Source organism: Amia ocellicauda, chromosome 12, assembly GCF_036373705.1.
Source record: "Amia ocellicauda isolate fAmiCal2 chromosome 12, fAmiCal2.hap1, whole genome shotgun sequence".
Taxonomy (NCBI): Eukaryota; Metazoa; Chordata; class Actinopteri; order Amiiformes; family Amiidae; genus Amia; species Amia ocellicauda.
The window spans coordinates 25,110,295-25,126,393 of NC_089861.1; the positions used below are offsets into that span (position 1 = coordinate 25,110,295).

Here is a 16,099-nt window from a genome sequence, read left to right on the forward strand (position 1 = left end):
TGATATATTTATTTCAATAAAGTTAAATCTCTCTTGTTTCAAGGGCCCCTCCACCAGACCAAATAATTTCCCAACATAAGGGAACAAAAAGAAAAACACATTTAAAACCATACATTAGTTATCAACAGAAACATCATAATAGCTCTTTAAATCCACATAAAATCCTAATAAACCTTACATGCAAAAGGAATATAAATACAAATAATGTACTTGCTAAACAAATAAAACATCTTGGGACTCCTCTTAGGAACAGTATGGTAGGGGAGCTGATTAAAACCCCTAAGAAAGATGGCTTCTGTAATGGCCTCACTGGCTTTACAAAGCATGGCTGCCCACATCCCCACACATACCAGCCCAAGGTAAGGTAATAGTTTTCCCCCGTTGTGATCTGTGTGCTGCATTTAATTCAGGACATAACATTGCTTTGGTTTACCGATTTTAATAGAGTTCCCAATAGCACAAAACATAACATGAGTCACTGTTGAAAACAAAGGGATGGGCTTTGCTCCATCACACAGCCACAATGTCAGCAGTGCACTATAGGTCATGTGAATCAGGATGTGCGGTAATGCAATGTTAAAAGTAACGTTTGATAGAAACTTCAGTAAAATACATCCATGATAATATATTCTTATTTATATTTATCAATTAATTTAGAGAAAGTATATTCTGTACACTCTGTGGAAGATATGTCCACATATTGTTTGAAATATAGGCCTATAGCAAGATATTACATTTCCTTATGACATAAGGAATGTTGATTAATGTTTAATTTAATGTTGATTGAATTCATTGACAAAGATTGAAAAGGGTTTTATCTGTTATTTATTATTGTTGAATTTTCTTTTACAGGTGTTTGCAAATAGTGTTTACAGTATTTAAAATTAAAAGATTAAAAAGATGCATTTCACATTATTATAATTTTTTATAACAGTGTTGAATGGAGGTTGTAGCGTGGTTTTGATGCAATTCTTTGATAACATATCACAGCGGCCAATATGAATCACTGAGGGCGGAGGGGTAGGTTTCTATTGGAATGTGAGAAGAAATTAGGTCATCAGCCAAGAATGGTGTGACAGACTGTGGGTAGAGCAGCCGAAAGCTCTGAGGGACGGGACACTTGATTGACAGGGCATCAGCTGGAACATGTGATACAATCACAAGTGAGAGAACGATATTAAATGTAACTATTCACACTCATACAAACACAAACTGCTTCAAAACTCTTATAATATGAAATTAACTCTTCAACTTAACCATAAAATGTAGGGACTGTTTTTGTTGTTTTTGTTTTTTGTTGTTAAAAAAAATTAAAAGCACTTGAAAATGTGATACCCCTTAATTCTTTCACCATTGTGTAAAATGTAGATGATACATATGGCCAACTGTTTTAACACTTAATTGTCAAATTAGTGATATCAAGGAACAGCGCAACACAGAACTCAAAGGATTTTAGGCCAGCATGATACTGTTCCCCAAAAGTTTTAAGATAGAACAAAGCTTTTCTACCCCCTCTGGGACATACGCCCAAGGGGCCTTAACATACTATAATCAGTGTCTGAATGGTCATTTCTAATAACTAGCAGTGATCATAATCATTAACCTCTACATTGCCCGTTGCATTGGAAGGTACATTGCAGATAATACGTTGCAAGAAAGGAATGTGAGCTGCTGATAACCAAATTAGGAGTAACAGCACACCAAGGACAAAGACAGGATAGGATTTCTATATTTTTCCCCCACATTATCTCAGCCATCCTTTTCCTATAATCCTCATTATGGGTTCAACCGGTTGAATTCGCCAACATACCCTGGGTTTCCTGAACTCATCCATTGTCTTGATCTGTACTGGTAACGAAGCCTGCGACACAGAAACATTGGCGTTCTGTTTGTGATGCCAACTGAGTCAAATAATCCAGAGAAAGAGATGTGGATTCAGTAAAAAGGAATTTACTAGGACCAGCTGCAATGAAAACCATTCTTGGGGCAATTGTAAGGTGGCAGTGAAAGAGATAACAAAACTGATAACAGTCTGCCTGACACCCCGGGTGTAATATCCATATATGGTTGAGCCACTATAAACCTCTTCAACAACTGGAAATGTGTGGCTTAGTATTCTTTCCTCTGTTGATAAGGCGTCATTGAACATGGTTTCATTTTCTTCATGGTTCACCATTGTCATCGTGTGTCTTTCCTTGAAGGCTCCCATCTCGACACACCCTATCTCCAAGCCATACTTACCTGTACCCAGTCCAGTCATTCATGAAGTGAAGATTTGAATGACATTTTAAGAAGCTTTTCATGCTTCAGATCTTAAATATTTTTATTCCTATAAATGCCTGATCGGTTATTTTCTTTTTTATTCTCATCTTTGAGCTATTGGTGTGTGACCAGGGTTTGTCAGTTTGACTGCTCTAAACAGGAAAATACATTTGGGAATTGTTTCATGTTCTAGTCTTCTTATTTGTATAATTGTAAGCTATTTTAGTTTTATTTTAGGGTTTAGTTTTGTTATGGAAGGATGGGGTGCTTTTTGGCCTCCAACGCTTTGATAATATGATCGGGTATTAGACTCCATTGAAGAATTGTTTTTAAAACTAAGAACGAAACATTGCAGCTCCCATGCAAAAACTGTTAAAACCAGACAAAGTCAATATGTTTTTATTTTTGGGATGGAGCCTCCAACACAACACAACTGAAAGCATATGTTTGTATCACTAAAACATTAAAACAGGGTAATTTATATATCATTCATTGAAATATTTATTTCAAATGCTCTTATTAAGTCTGGATTTAAAGTTGGCAACTTTATAAAAAACTATTTGAAATTGAGTTATTTTAAATCGTTAATTTAATCTGTGTGTACTTGTTAATATTACATTTATTTTGTAGTTCTACTGTTTGATTGAACATGGAAATAGAATTGGAAAGTGAATTTGAAGAGTCTTCCTACTTTATTAAAATAATTAGTCCAGAGATCTGAAGACAAAATACGCCAAATAGAAAAAGAAAGAAAAACATATATAGATCAAACTTTTTTCCTAGATGCAAATTTCAGTATATGAAAGAATACACACATTTCTCAATTAGAGTACTTGTGAAAATTATGTATAGACAACCACAAACTGATAGATGTTGAGACGCCTATGTAAATAAAATTAATGATAAATTGGTTAAAGAAAGAGAGATTGGTTAATATATTGATAGAGACATTAGATGGGAGGTAAAGATAGGTAGACACATAGATTGATAGAGAAACACAAAGACAGGTGATTAGATAAGAGAAATGTGTGCCCTGTACTCTTAGAGACCATGTCTCTGCTAGAAAGATCCTGGTCCGGCTGCAGAGCACTGGTCTGTATCCATCTGGGCATCGGACAGGTCAGCCCTGGCCAGGGGTCAGTGTCTTCCCTCTGGCCAGCGTCCAGCATCCTATTGAGGTCCCGGCATGGTCACTAAACCCGGAATATCACCCTCAGCGCCAGGATAGCAACAGCTGCTAAACCAATGCTGCCAAGAGCATTTTTCACCTGGGGGGGGAGAGATTAATGTTCCCAGCATATTTCAGAATCAACCCAAACCAACTGTCACAGCTCTACAGGGGGACGAGCCCCCAGAGCGCAGAGAAATGAAAACGGAAGAAGAGGAGACAGACCTGTCTGGACTCGGCCAGCCCGTAACGCAGCTCAGTGACAAAGTGCTCGCAGTTCTTGGTGGTGACGGAGTACGGGACTATCTCATCAATCATTTTCTCTGCGCTCTCCAGGATCTGGTCTCTGGGCAGGGGTTGGTACTGATGGTCCAAGTTCTTCACCAGGAACTTCAGGCCCGGCCCAGCCACGTCCTTCAGTAGATCCTTCACAACAGTGGCGCTAGGAGAGGTGAAGGAGGAGAGGAACGAGACGGAGGCTCCACCACTGCCACCTGAAAGGCCAACTCACACACACATACACACACATAGATAGACACAGATAACAGCTGATAAAGGAAATATGAAATATGAATGTATGACTTTATTAATAATAATTATCATCGACTAGATGATATAATGCAGTCTTTACTCATTTGTAAAATGCAGATACCGCATTACCGGTGGGTGCCAGGTGTACGACATAGCCGTTGCCCACGTACAGGCCCCAGTGGTTGAAGCTGGTCCGGGGAAACTCAATCATGTCTCCTGGCTGGGGCTCTGGGAACTGCAGGACAACATGGAGATCAGCAATTGGACAACAGTGCACCCACCAGTTTTATTAACAAAGAACAACAACTACTTATGTATATATATATATATATATATATATATATATATATAATTTTCTGTATTGCGAGAGGATAGACTCCAGCCACATTTGTGAAATAAGGCTGTATTTTCATTGTACAAATGGGACAGGAAGACAACCCTATAGTCCCCACAGTAGGGCTAGCACCAAAAAGTCGACTAGTCGAATAGTCAACTAATTACAGGTGTTGTCGACCTCAGCGTTTGTATTCGACTAACCAGAAATTTCCATTCACACTATTTGCTGAAGTAGCGGATGTTACGTCAACATCAAAAGAAGCGCAGATGTCCATAGTTCTGCACAGATCTGCATAATTCCACCAATCCAAAGCAACCCTGGTTTAGTGTGGATTTTAAAGAAAAAGCAAGACAAACCCGAAAAACAATTCACACTTTGTCAGAAAGTGATAAAATACAATCAAAGCACATCGTGTATATTATGCATGCGCACCACAGAGGGATACATTGCTTCAGCCTGTCAGTGACACCGAAAAAAGTGGACAGGAAATTACAGAAAATCTGATAGCAAACATTCAGGATCTTAGCCATTCTTTTGAACCTGACAGTCCCGCATTAGCGCCTGGAAACAATCCAAAGGCCAGTATGACAATGTTAATGCAGCTGCAGAAACTTAAACACATGATCTCAGGACGTTGGTGACAATGGATGCTATATTACTGTAACAGTCTCAGCCCACTGTACGCTTGTCCACCTTGTTTACTTTAATTAGATGCACATTTTACACATGCACATTGTTCTCCTTCTCCAGTCCCCATACAGTGCAAAGCAGCTTTCATTTGAATTAAAGAAATATGTTTGTTTAAAATCCTCACTTTTTCCTCTCCTCTGTACTGCTCACTGCTTCTGTGTATGTCTGTGTTTGTGATTTTATGTATTTTAAACCTTTTAAAATTATTTATGTTTTAATTGATAAAAAAAAATAAAAAAAATAAACCATTTCTATGTGAACGGTCTGGCTGTGCTGCTTCCCTCATTCTCATCCCGCAGACCCCCGCTGAGGTCCCAGTGTTACATAGTGTAACTGCACTGATGTTTTATGTGTGTGGTTCATGACAATACCAGCAATGTAATATTGTGTTTCTGGTGAAAGGCTTTTATTTGTTACCCAAGTAAAAATAACTTATCCTGGTATTTTTTAATGTATTTTGTTATCTTCCATGACGAGCTATGCAATTGCACGTACACATTAGTTGTTTTCCATAAGGCATGAGCGTATTGTTCGAATAAATTATTCTGTTTGTTTTTAAAGTAAATCAGTAATATTAATATTAATAAATAATTATCATCATAGGTTATATAATTCTAAAGACCGTGGTTTAACAGCAATGCGTTTTGGTTTTCTTTACATGTTGAATTTGTTGCTTCAGCTGGTTGTTTATATGAAGCAGAAATTAATCTGTTATAAAACTGCATGACTCTGTTTTCTATGCTTTAATGAGCAAAATGGAAGTAATGGTTTTTAGTAAAGAGATTTTATCTAGCATTATTAATCTCTGTTTTATTTTATATATATTTTTTTTTGCTAATCCAGACTAGTCGACTAGTTCAACTACTTAATCGACAGCGCTGACTCCAGTCTGGCCCCTATACTATACTATAGTCCCCACAGCGCTGGCTCCAGTCTGGGCCTCTATACTGTACTATAGTCCCCACAGCGCTGGCTCCAGTCTGGCCCCTAAACTATATTATAGTCACCACAGTGCTGGCTCCAGTCTGGCCCCTATACTATACTATAGTCCCCACAGCGCTGGCTCCAGTCTGGCCCCTATACTATACTATAGTCCCCACAGTGCTGGCTCCAGTCTGGGCACCTATACTATACTATAGTCCCCACAGCGCTGGCTCCAGTCTGGCCCCTGTACTATACTATAGTCCCCACAGTGCTGGCTCCAGTCTGGCCCCTATACTATACTATAGTCCCCACAGCGCTGGCTCCAGTCTGGCCCCTATACTATACTATTGTACCCACAGCGCTGGCTCCAGTCTGGCCCCTATACTATACTATAGTCCCCACGGCGCTGGCTCCAGTCTGGCCCCTATACTATACTATAGTCCCCACGGCGCTGGCTCCAGTCTGGCCCCTATACTATACTATAGTCCCCACGGCGCTGGCTCCAGTCTGGCCCCTATACTATACTATAGTCCCCACGGCGCTGGCTCCAGTCTGGCCCCTATACTATACTATAGTCCCCACGGCGCTGGCTCCAGTCTGGCCCCTATACTATACTATAGTCCCCACAGCGCTGGCTCCAGTCTGGCCCCTATACTATACTGTAGTCCCCACAGCACTGGCTCCAGTCTGGCCCCTATACTATACTATAGTCCCCACAGCGCTATCTCCAGTCTGGCCCCTATACTATACTACAGTCCCCACAGCGCTGGCTCCAGTCTGGGCCCCTATATTATACTGTAGTCCCCACAGCGCTGGCTCCAGTCTGGCCCCTATACTATACTATAGTCCCCACAGTCCTGGCTCCAGTCTGGGCCCCTATACTATATTATAGTCCCCACAGTGCTGGCTCCATTCTGGCCCCTATACTATACTATAGTCCCCACAGCGCTGGCTCCAGTCTGGCCCCTATACTATACTGTAGTCCCCACAGCGCTGGCTCCAGTCTGGCCCCTATACTATACTATAGTCCCCACAGCACTATCTCCAGTCTGGCCCCTATACTATACTATAGTCCCCACAGCGCTGGCTCCAGTCTGGCCCCTATACTATACTATAGTCCCCACAGCGCTGGCTCCAGTCTGGCCCCTATACTATACTATAGTCCCCACAGCGCTATCTCCAGTCTGGCCCCTATACTATACTGTATACTGTATAGTCCTGGAGGTATTGCATGCTGGGACAACTGCTGTTTCCACACTGGGGGCTGAAAACACTGCATAAAACTCCCCCTCCCCCCTACTGACCTCCTCAGTGAAGGGGACGTTGTATCTCAGGGCAACCACCCAACGCTCACAGGTCTTAGGAGTGACAGCGCAGGACACCACTGTGCCCACCAAGCTCTCTGCCTCTCTGACAATGTCCCCTGGTGGCCGGGGGCGGTACTGCACATCATACTTGTTGTTGACCTGGATGTGGGGGAAGCCCGGCAGGTGCTCCAGGCGTTGCTTCTTCACCTCTGAATGGACCACGGCCGCCGAGGCAAAGAACAAGCTAGAGACACCCTCCCTCGCCCGGGCTGCACACAGACAGAGAGAGAGAGAGAGAGATGCAAATATATGTTAAAATCTTTAATCTATAATCTATAGCACTGGGCCTGTCTGTCACCATGCTGTGGCAACACTGATGTCAATAAATCATGCCAATAAAGCTTTTTTTAACTGAATTGAATTAGACATGATTTTCAACAGAAAAGTGCCTAAATTCACAATCTGAAAATGGCATGAATCAGATTAAAGCTCAAGCCGGCATTGTGAAGATAGCAGCTGTCCCAGCATGCAATACCTCCAGGACTATAGTATAGTATAGGGGCCAGTCTGGAGCCAGCGCTGTGGGGACTATAGTATAGTATAGGGGCCAGACTGGAGCCAGCGCTGTGGGGACTATAGTATAGTATAGGGGCCAGACTGGAGCCAGCGCTGCGGGGACTATAGTATAGTATAGGGGCCAGACTGGAGCCAGCGCTGCGGGGACTATAGTATAGTATAGGGGCCAGACTGGAGCCAGCGCTGTGGGGACTATAGTATAGTATAGGGGCCCAGACTGGAGCCAGCGCTGTGGGGACTATAGTATAGTATAGGGGCCAGACTGGAGCCAGCGCTGTGGGGACTACAGTATAATATAGGGGCCCAGACTGGAGCCAGCGCTGTGGGGACTATAGTATAGTATAGGGGCCAGACTGGAGCCAGCGCTGTGGGGACTATAGTATAGTATAGGGTCCAGACTGGAGCCAGCGCTGTGGGGACTATAGTATAGTATAGGGGTCCAGACTGGAGCCAGCGCTGTGGGGACTATAGTATAGTATAGGGGCCAGACTGGAGCCAGCGCTGTGGGGACTATAGTATAGTATAGGGGTCCAGACTGGAGCCAGCGCTGTGGGGACTATAGTATAGTATAGGGCCCAGACTGGAGCCAGCGCTGTGGGGACTATAGTATAGTATAGGGGCCAGACTGGAGCCAGCGCTGTGGGGACTACAGTATAATATAGGGGCCCAGACTGGAGCCAGCGCTGTGGGGACTGTGCTATAGGGTAATTTGGCCAGTTTTAACCCTGGCTCGGCGTGATAAGCAGTGGTATCTTACTGGAGTGAGCCAGATGAACAACGTATCCGTTGCCCACGGAGATGGCCCAGGTGGAGCCAAAACTACGCAGAATCTCAACAAGGTCTCCTTTGCGGAGCTGTGAAAACTGTAGCAGACACACCGACAGAGACAAAGACAGACAGAAAACAAAGTGAAAAACAAAACCGCTCAGAAACAAATCTCAACTAATTGTTAAAGTCATGTTATGACCAATATGACCTTGAAACTTGGACTCAAACTGTTGACATTGTACAGCTGCTTGAAGAGCGATGTTTCAAAGGTATTATTATATATATATATATACACTCACCTAAAGGATTATTAGGAACACCATACTAATACTGTGTTTGACCCCCTTTCGCCTTCAGAACTGCCTTAATTCTACGTGGCATTGATTCAACAAGGTGCTGAAAGCATTCTTTAGAAATGTTGGCCCATATTGATAGGATAGCATCTTGCAGTTGATGGAGATTTGTGGGATGCACATCCAGGGCACGAAGCTCCCGTTCCACCACATCCCAAAGATGCTCTATTGGGTTGAGATCTGGTGACTGTGGGGGCCAGTTTAGTACAGTGAACTCATTGTCATGTTCAAGAAACCAATTTGAAATGATTCGACCTTTGTGACATGGTGCATTATCCTGCTGGAAGTAGCCATCAGAGGATGGGTACATGGTGGTCATAAAGGGATGGACATGGTCAGAAACAATGCTCAGGTAGGCCGTGGCATTTAAACGATGCCCAATTGGCACTAAGGGGCCTAAAGTGTGCCAAGAAAACATCCCCCACACCATTACACCACCACCACCAGCCTGCACAGTGGTAACAAGGCATGATGGATCCATGTTCTCATTCTGTTTACGCCAAATTCTGACTCTACCATCTGAATGTCTCAACAGAAATCGAGACTCATCAGACCAGGCAACATTTTTCCAGTCTTCAACTGTCCAATTTTGGTGAGCTTGTGCAAATTGTAGCCTCTTTTTCCTATTTGTAGTGGAGATGAGTGGTACCCGGTGGGGTCTTCTGCTGTTGTAGCCCATCCGCCTCAAGGTTGTACGTGTTGTGGCTTCACAAATGCTTTGCTGCATACCTCGGTTGTAACGAGTGGTTATTTCAGTCAAAGTTGCTCTTCTATCAGCTTGAATCAGTCGGCCCATTCTCCTCTGACCTCTAGCATCAACAAGGCATTTTCGCCCACAGGACTGCCGCATACTGGATGTTTTTCCCTTTTCACACCATTCTTTGTAAACCCTAGAAATGGTTGTGCGTGAAAATCCCAGTAACTGAGCAGATTGTGAAATACTCAGACCGGCCCGTCTGGCACCAACAACCATGCCACGCTCAAAATTGCTTAAATCACCTTTCTTTCCCATTCAGACATTCAGTTTGGAGTTCAGGAGATTGTCTTGACCAGGACCACACCCCTAAATGCATTGAAGCAACTGCCATGTGATTGGTTGGTTAGATAATTGCAGTAATGAGAAATTGAACAGGTGTTCCTAATAATCCTTTAGGTGAGTGTATATATATATATATAGAATACTGGTATAAGATAGTAAGTAATGGCATTGCATAAACAAACGAATCCACTATAATGCATCATTGCATCTACGTTATGCAGATTCAAAGTGCTGCACTTGAGAGCTTTCTGGCACCAAAAAGTCAATATTTTGGGAACATCACATATAACATCAACAAACGCTTTATAATTTGCAAATACACAATTTGATCGTAATTGTCTTGACATGAATATCGACAACAATATCTAGATTAAGCTCAAATATGGTTTTAATTGTAACAAACGATGTTTTACTCACATTGAAATCGCCCATCTTCCCTCAGTCCGTCTCTACGTGGATCAGCGTCGCGCTTCCAGTTGCGCTTCAGTTTCGTTTTCCCCACCACGGTGTCACAGTCTCCCCGCCCAGGACTGCGCCGCTTAACCCAGAGCTACTGGGGTTTCTTTTCTAATGTGATTATGGATTTCATTCGTTTATTTGTCTTCTTTATCCACCTGGATCAGAAGACCTTTGAGCCCCGGACTCAACAGCCCCCCACACCCCAGAGAGGGTTTAGTGGCACCAACAGTCTCTGTTGTCTAACGTGTGCAGAGGGTTTCATTTGTATTGTTTTCTGTACATGTATGACCTGGCAGCACTGCGCAGGATGAACACTGCCAAACACATCACGATATTGAGATTGAGTTGTGCAAATGTCATACGTATGTCTAATAATAATAATACTAACAATGAATCTCTTTGCTGTTGTCACAAAGTGCGCCAGGTTCATTATTTCTCGAGACCATATTGAGAAAATATCAATGAAAGGCTTTACGACAATATGGGATATAGCTGGTTTATTAATTATGTTGCAAATGTATTTGAATTTGTAACTAATTTGTCAGCAGTGAAAACAGCAGTATTTGTCAATTAGCTGATTTCATTCTTTAGTATAAGCGTAGTGTGTAAATATGCTATTCAGAAACTTTTTTTTTTAAGGACGCTGAATTTGCCACAAATGTAACTTGCAACAAATGCAACAGGACAGAAGGGATTTTTTCAAAGTGGTAAATACTGACAATTAAGATTGCAGTTATAATAAATATGGTTTGTAATTATTGAATTATTATTCTGCTGATCTCTCCATCTTGATCCCCTTGGAATCCACCACACTCTCTTCTTCTTCCGCAAAACAATCTAGGAGTGACCCTCAATCCTGCGCTCTCCTACACTCAGCACATCACCACACTGATACGCACCTGAAGTCAAAACAGCAGAGTCCTTGACCTCTTTCTGGCGCTTACTCAATACACATCTTTTCATACAGTACTTGTAATATTAGTGCTTTTAGTTGTAAAATGTATTATATTTTGAATTGCTCTGTTTAATGTAAATCTGAATTTGAAATGTTTGATGCCTTAACTGTATTTTTGCACTTTGTTTTGCAATTATGTTGTAAGTCGCCCTGGATAAGGGTGTCTGCCAAGAAATAAAAATAATAATATTGATTCTCTGTGAGTTTAGACTTCAAACCCTGGGCTGCTGGTCTGCTGGCTGCTCATTTTACAGTGAGGGAAAAAAGTATTTGATCCCCTGCTGATTTTGTACGTTTGCCCACTGACAAAGAAATGATCAGTCTATAATTTTAATGGTAGGTGTATTTTAGAGGAGGTGGGTGAAGATCATTTACAGCAGCCTAAGCAGCAGGGTCCACGTGAACCACCACCTGACCGAATCATTTCTGGTCAGGTCGGGGGTTCGACAGGGTTGTCCCGTTGGCCCTGCTGTACGTCCTCTGTCTGGAGCCGTTCATGCATGTGATCCGCTGGGACACCCAGGTGACAGGTTACCACCTCCCGGGCGCTGGAGGAGAGCAACTGAAAGCCCTGGCCTACATGGATGACGTGACTGTGGTCTGCACGGACGCGCCATCCATGGCCAGGGTGGAAGAACTGCTGGACGGCTTCTGCAGAGCTGCTATCAATAAGGCCAAGAGCGTGGTCTACCTCTCCCAGGCATGACCTGTCGGCCGGGGGCCCCAGACCGATGGCTGGTAAGGTGCTGGTCATAAAGGCCATCCTCTTCCCTGTCCTTCTCTATGTAGGCATGGTATTTCCCCCAGACAGGCATACCGCTAAATTGATTAACAGAATTATAATTAGGTTTGTCTGGGGCAGTAAAATGGAGACGCTGAAACGAGTGCAGATGGTGAAGGGTGCCCTGGATGGAGGTAGGGGGGTCTCTGACGTTGTGCTGCTCATTAAGGGACAAACTATATTAATGCCTATGATTTTGGAACAAGATGTTCGATGAGCAGGTGTCCACATACTTATGGCCATGTATATTTTTGGGTACACCTGCAGAATGGATTCCAGTGTGTTACAAAAGGTTAATAAAAGAAAGGGTTACTGACAGAAAGTGGTCATTTTTCCATAATCTCCAATAAGGGTCCAAAAGTGCCCCCGTTGAAGCTTTCAGGGGATGAAGTATGTTGGCACTTTTAAGGTTAAGGTAGTGCTCTTGTATATTTCTACAAGATCAATAACCTTGGGGGGGTTGTCAATTTTGGGGCCCCTAAACAGAGCTTTGATTGGGGCCCCAAAATTGACAGCCCCCCCCCAAGGTTGTTGATCATGACAATTTAAGCATCACCACACACACCAGTATCTGCCACAATCCTTTGTCATTATAAGGGTGGACTAGAGTATCAGTGCACTCGAACTAATGTTAAAATGGGAGAATGAAGGATTTTCTTAACTTCTAGAACTTCTTCACTGTCTTTCAATGACAGAAGCTGGCAGAGCGGGGGGAGTGTTACAAGAGGTGCCAAGAGGGTTGATTTGTGTTGCCTAGTAATTGGTGTATTTATTATTAGTTTTTTCCTTTAATTTTTGAGGGTTTTGTTGCAGGTTTATATTTACACTTGTTAGTTTTATTACTTCTGTTAATTTTCACTATTGGTTTGCTTTTTCTTCATTTTATCACATTCTCACTTGAAGGCAGCACCTTTCACGAGCTCCAAGCACTAATTAAGGACACACCCCTCTGATTGGAGCTGTGTCCCCTGCCCCTTCATCTAGCACACCTGTTTCACTTATCTCCTCACCCATAATGAGGAGAACCTGCTTTAAAAGACCAGTGCAGAGAGCAGCAGGCAGTCAAGCCTGGAACTGAGAAGGGGGACTGGACTGGACTGGACTGGACTGGACTGGACTGGACTGGACTGGACTGGACTGGACTGGACTGGACTGGACTGGACTGGACTGGACTGGACTGGACTGGACTGGACTGGACTATGGAGCCTTGAGGAAGCTGCTGATTGGAACAGGGGAATTGTTCACAGCAGGATGAGTACTCTGATATTCTGTGGAAAACGCTCTTGTCTTGAATTAGTGTTTTAGTTGATGTTTGCTGCACATGTTTCCTGGCTGCTGGCTGTCTCCTTGTAATACAAATATAGTATCCTGAGGAACAAAACCTAAAAGCATACACTGGACAAATTGTATACTACTTGTACTTATCTTACAGGGCTGGTAGAGACCGTGTTCCCCCTGCAGTCAGCTGGGCCCGAGGCGAAAAGTAGTGCACCTGTAGAGAGACCTACTGGGGAAAAGGATAGCAGAGGGACGTGAATGAGAAGACCTCTGTAGAGTGGTTTCACTTACCTGGCCTCAAATGATGGGTCCCTCCTGAATTTCCTCTTCTTGTTTTTCTCTCTTTCCCTCCCCAGGATTGGTGGCACTGCAGAGCCTGGTCCAGAGGCCGACACAGTGGAAGGGGGACCCCGTGCTGCCAAGCCTTATAGTGAGACCCCCCTCCTCACTGGAATAAAATAGGTGTGGTGTGGTCATGTGACAATCATTCCCCTCTTTGGCATCGTCACAAATGCACAACAAACTGAATCAATTAAAGATTTAAAAGATGGATGTGCAAATTACATTGCAAATAGTTTCATTGTTTCTGACTTAAAATCAAGACATTAAAAGGAGCATTTTAAATACACTCTTCAGATTCAAATTCATATTTTAAAGCATTGTATATAAATGAATCAGTTTCAATGTTATCGTCAAGTTTTACAAACGTGTGCTTTCAGTGATGTGGGGCGGTTCTGTGCCAAAAATACCAACTGCCTGGTTTAATATTGATCGCATAGGAGCTGCAATGGATATTATTTGTTTCAGCATGAGCTTTTAATCACAGGTCACAGACAAAAGATTGTCATCAAGTTCTCCTTTGGAAATCACTACCTAAACTGCAGAACTACAGGCATCACTCTACCGGCTTGTGTCCATGGGGTGCGTTCACGTCACGCAGACATTTGTCATTCTGCACAGAATCTGACCATTGAGTTAATGAATGCTCAGACTCGTCTGATTCGTGTGCCTTCAGAGCTATGAATACAAACACACTTGGCATAACAACAGGCCTTCTAAATACTGAAACAAAAATAGCCCACAATAAAAAACATGCCCTAATGTATTTTCTGGTATAATAGGCTATGAGGATTCAAACTTCAAATTGGGTGGTGGGTGCTGGTGAAGTGAGGTCTTGGAGGGAGAAATCAACTGTACCAAACCCCTTAATTCCACCAGTAATAAAAATGAACAATTCCCCCATACAAATGTTGCCCCAAAATTTCCCCCTGGGCACCGATTTTGGGGGAAAATACTCCAATCTAGCAACAGTGAAAAGAGTGCACTTCTGTGGAAGTGTTTTAGCACTGAAGTCCCAGAACTCTTTGCGTTAAAGGCGGAGACACGTCAACTGGGAAAATATGACAGCAGAGGGTGTATATAAATGTAATGTAATTAATAATAATAATAATAATAATAATAATAATATATTTTTTAATTAAATACAGAGACAGATGACAAGAAAAGACTGCATACTTTTTCGGTCAAAGGCAAAGGTGGTGAATGCTGGTGCTGAAATGTGTCCCGTTGAGCACTTTTAGCTTTTACCCTACACCCTGGATTTGGGACGCAGCCTAGGAGTGACAGTCATAATCAAATGGTGAATCCAGGTGCGGGGCTGAGAGGAGAAGGGAGAGAACAGGAGAAAGGCGGCACACAGGCAAACAGGTTTGACGGGAAAATCCATAAATCATAGTCAAAGGGTAGCGAGAGATCAATCGATCAGGCAAACTGGGCTACAGGGGAGAATCTCAAATCAGCAACGAGAAAACAAAGCAAGGTCAGGAACACGCAACAGACATAAACGATGTAAGACTCAGAAATGCAGTGAGGAGACTGGTAAGACTTCACAGAGAGTTCTGGGAGAAGTGGGATTATAAAGAGGAATTAATGAAGAGATAAACAAGGAGCAGGTGAGATAATTGAAACAATTATGAGGGAAATCAGGGGACAATTGATTGAAAAAACTGGAGTATGGGAGACATCCAGTGGTGAAGATCAAACTGCAGGCCTGACAGACAGTGACAGTGGCCATGTTGTTTTAATCGCCGCTTTTAGCTTCCTGGTGAGTCGGAAGAACATCAGCCAATTTGCATATTCATCAGCATTTTGCATATTCAGTTGATACACACTTTTGATTTAGATTGAATATTCTTTAATGACCTACGTTTCCAAAACAGACAAATCCTGTTTACATATTCCAGTAGTACATGTTGGGAAGAATACTTACATATGAACCAGCATGTAAACATAATGTGCAGTACACCAGGTGAATATTTGTAGTTTGTGGTCACTCAATGTAAGTTTTTTTTTTTATACGTTGCATTCATTTTATCTTCTTAGTTAATCTTATTTTGTAAGTCGTCATGGATAACGGCATCTGCTAATCAATACATACATACATACATACATAACAATTAGTCATGAGAGAGTGATGGGGAGGTGTTTAAAATAGGGCTATAGTACAATTATTGACACGTTATATTTTACAACATAAAACGTATACATATTATTTAATTAACTCGAAATTCGAAAAACATATTTTAGGTTTTACTTTATACAACGTGAAGCGCTTTGTACCTCAATGCACAAAATGTGCTTTTTAACAGGGCTGTTTGTGTTGCATTAGTAA

The 16,099-nt window shown here is 42.5% G+C and overlaps 1 protein-coding gene across 2 annotated transcripts; it reads right to left on the minus strand.

The window, feature by feature from the left end:
* Positions 1-2,645: 2,645 nt before the first annotated feature.
* LOC136764691 (phospholipase A and acyltransferase 3) lies at positions 2,646-10,480 on the minus strand. 2 transcript variants are annotated; one of them, XM_066718956.1, is made up of 6 exons: positions 10,373-10,480; positions 8,553-8,658; positions 7,217-7,488; positions 4,091-4,196; positions 3,656-3,924; positions 2,646-3,530 (listed from the first exon to the last, which is right to left on the minus strand). In XM_066718956.1, the coding sequence occupies exons 1-6, from the start codon at positions 10,385-10,387 to the stop codon at positions 3,456-3,458; spliced, it is 843 nt and encodes a 280-aa protein (XP_066575053.1). In that variant the 5' UTR covers positions 10,388-10,480; the 3' UTR covers positions 2,646-3,455. The 2 variants fall into 2 exon arrangements, with proteins under 2 accessions (XP_066575053.1, XP_066575052.1); XM_066718955.1 differs by having other exon boundaries at positions 3,656-3,936.
* Positions 10,481-16,099: the final 5,619 nt, after the last annotated feature.

What these genes read in the sequence shown, in the direction of transcription:
- LOC136764691 (XM_066718955.1), bottom strand. An exon ending in TGTTCATCTGGCTCACTCCA is followed by an intron (nt 7,489 to 8,552) that starts GTAAGATACCAC and finishes GTCTGTGTGCAG; the next exon opens with CCCGGGCGAGGGAGGGTGTC. An exon ending in ACGTCCCCTTCACTGAGGAG is followed by an intron (nt 4,197 to 7,216) that starts GTCAGTAGGGGG and finishes GTTGTCCTGCAG; the next exon opens with TTCCCAGAGCCCCAGCCAGG.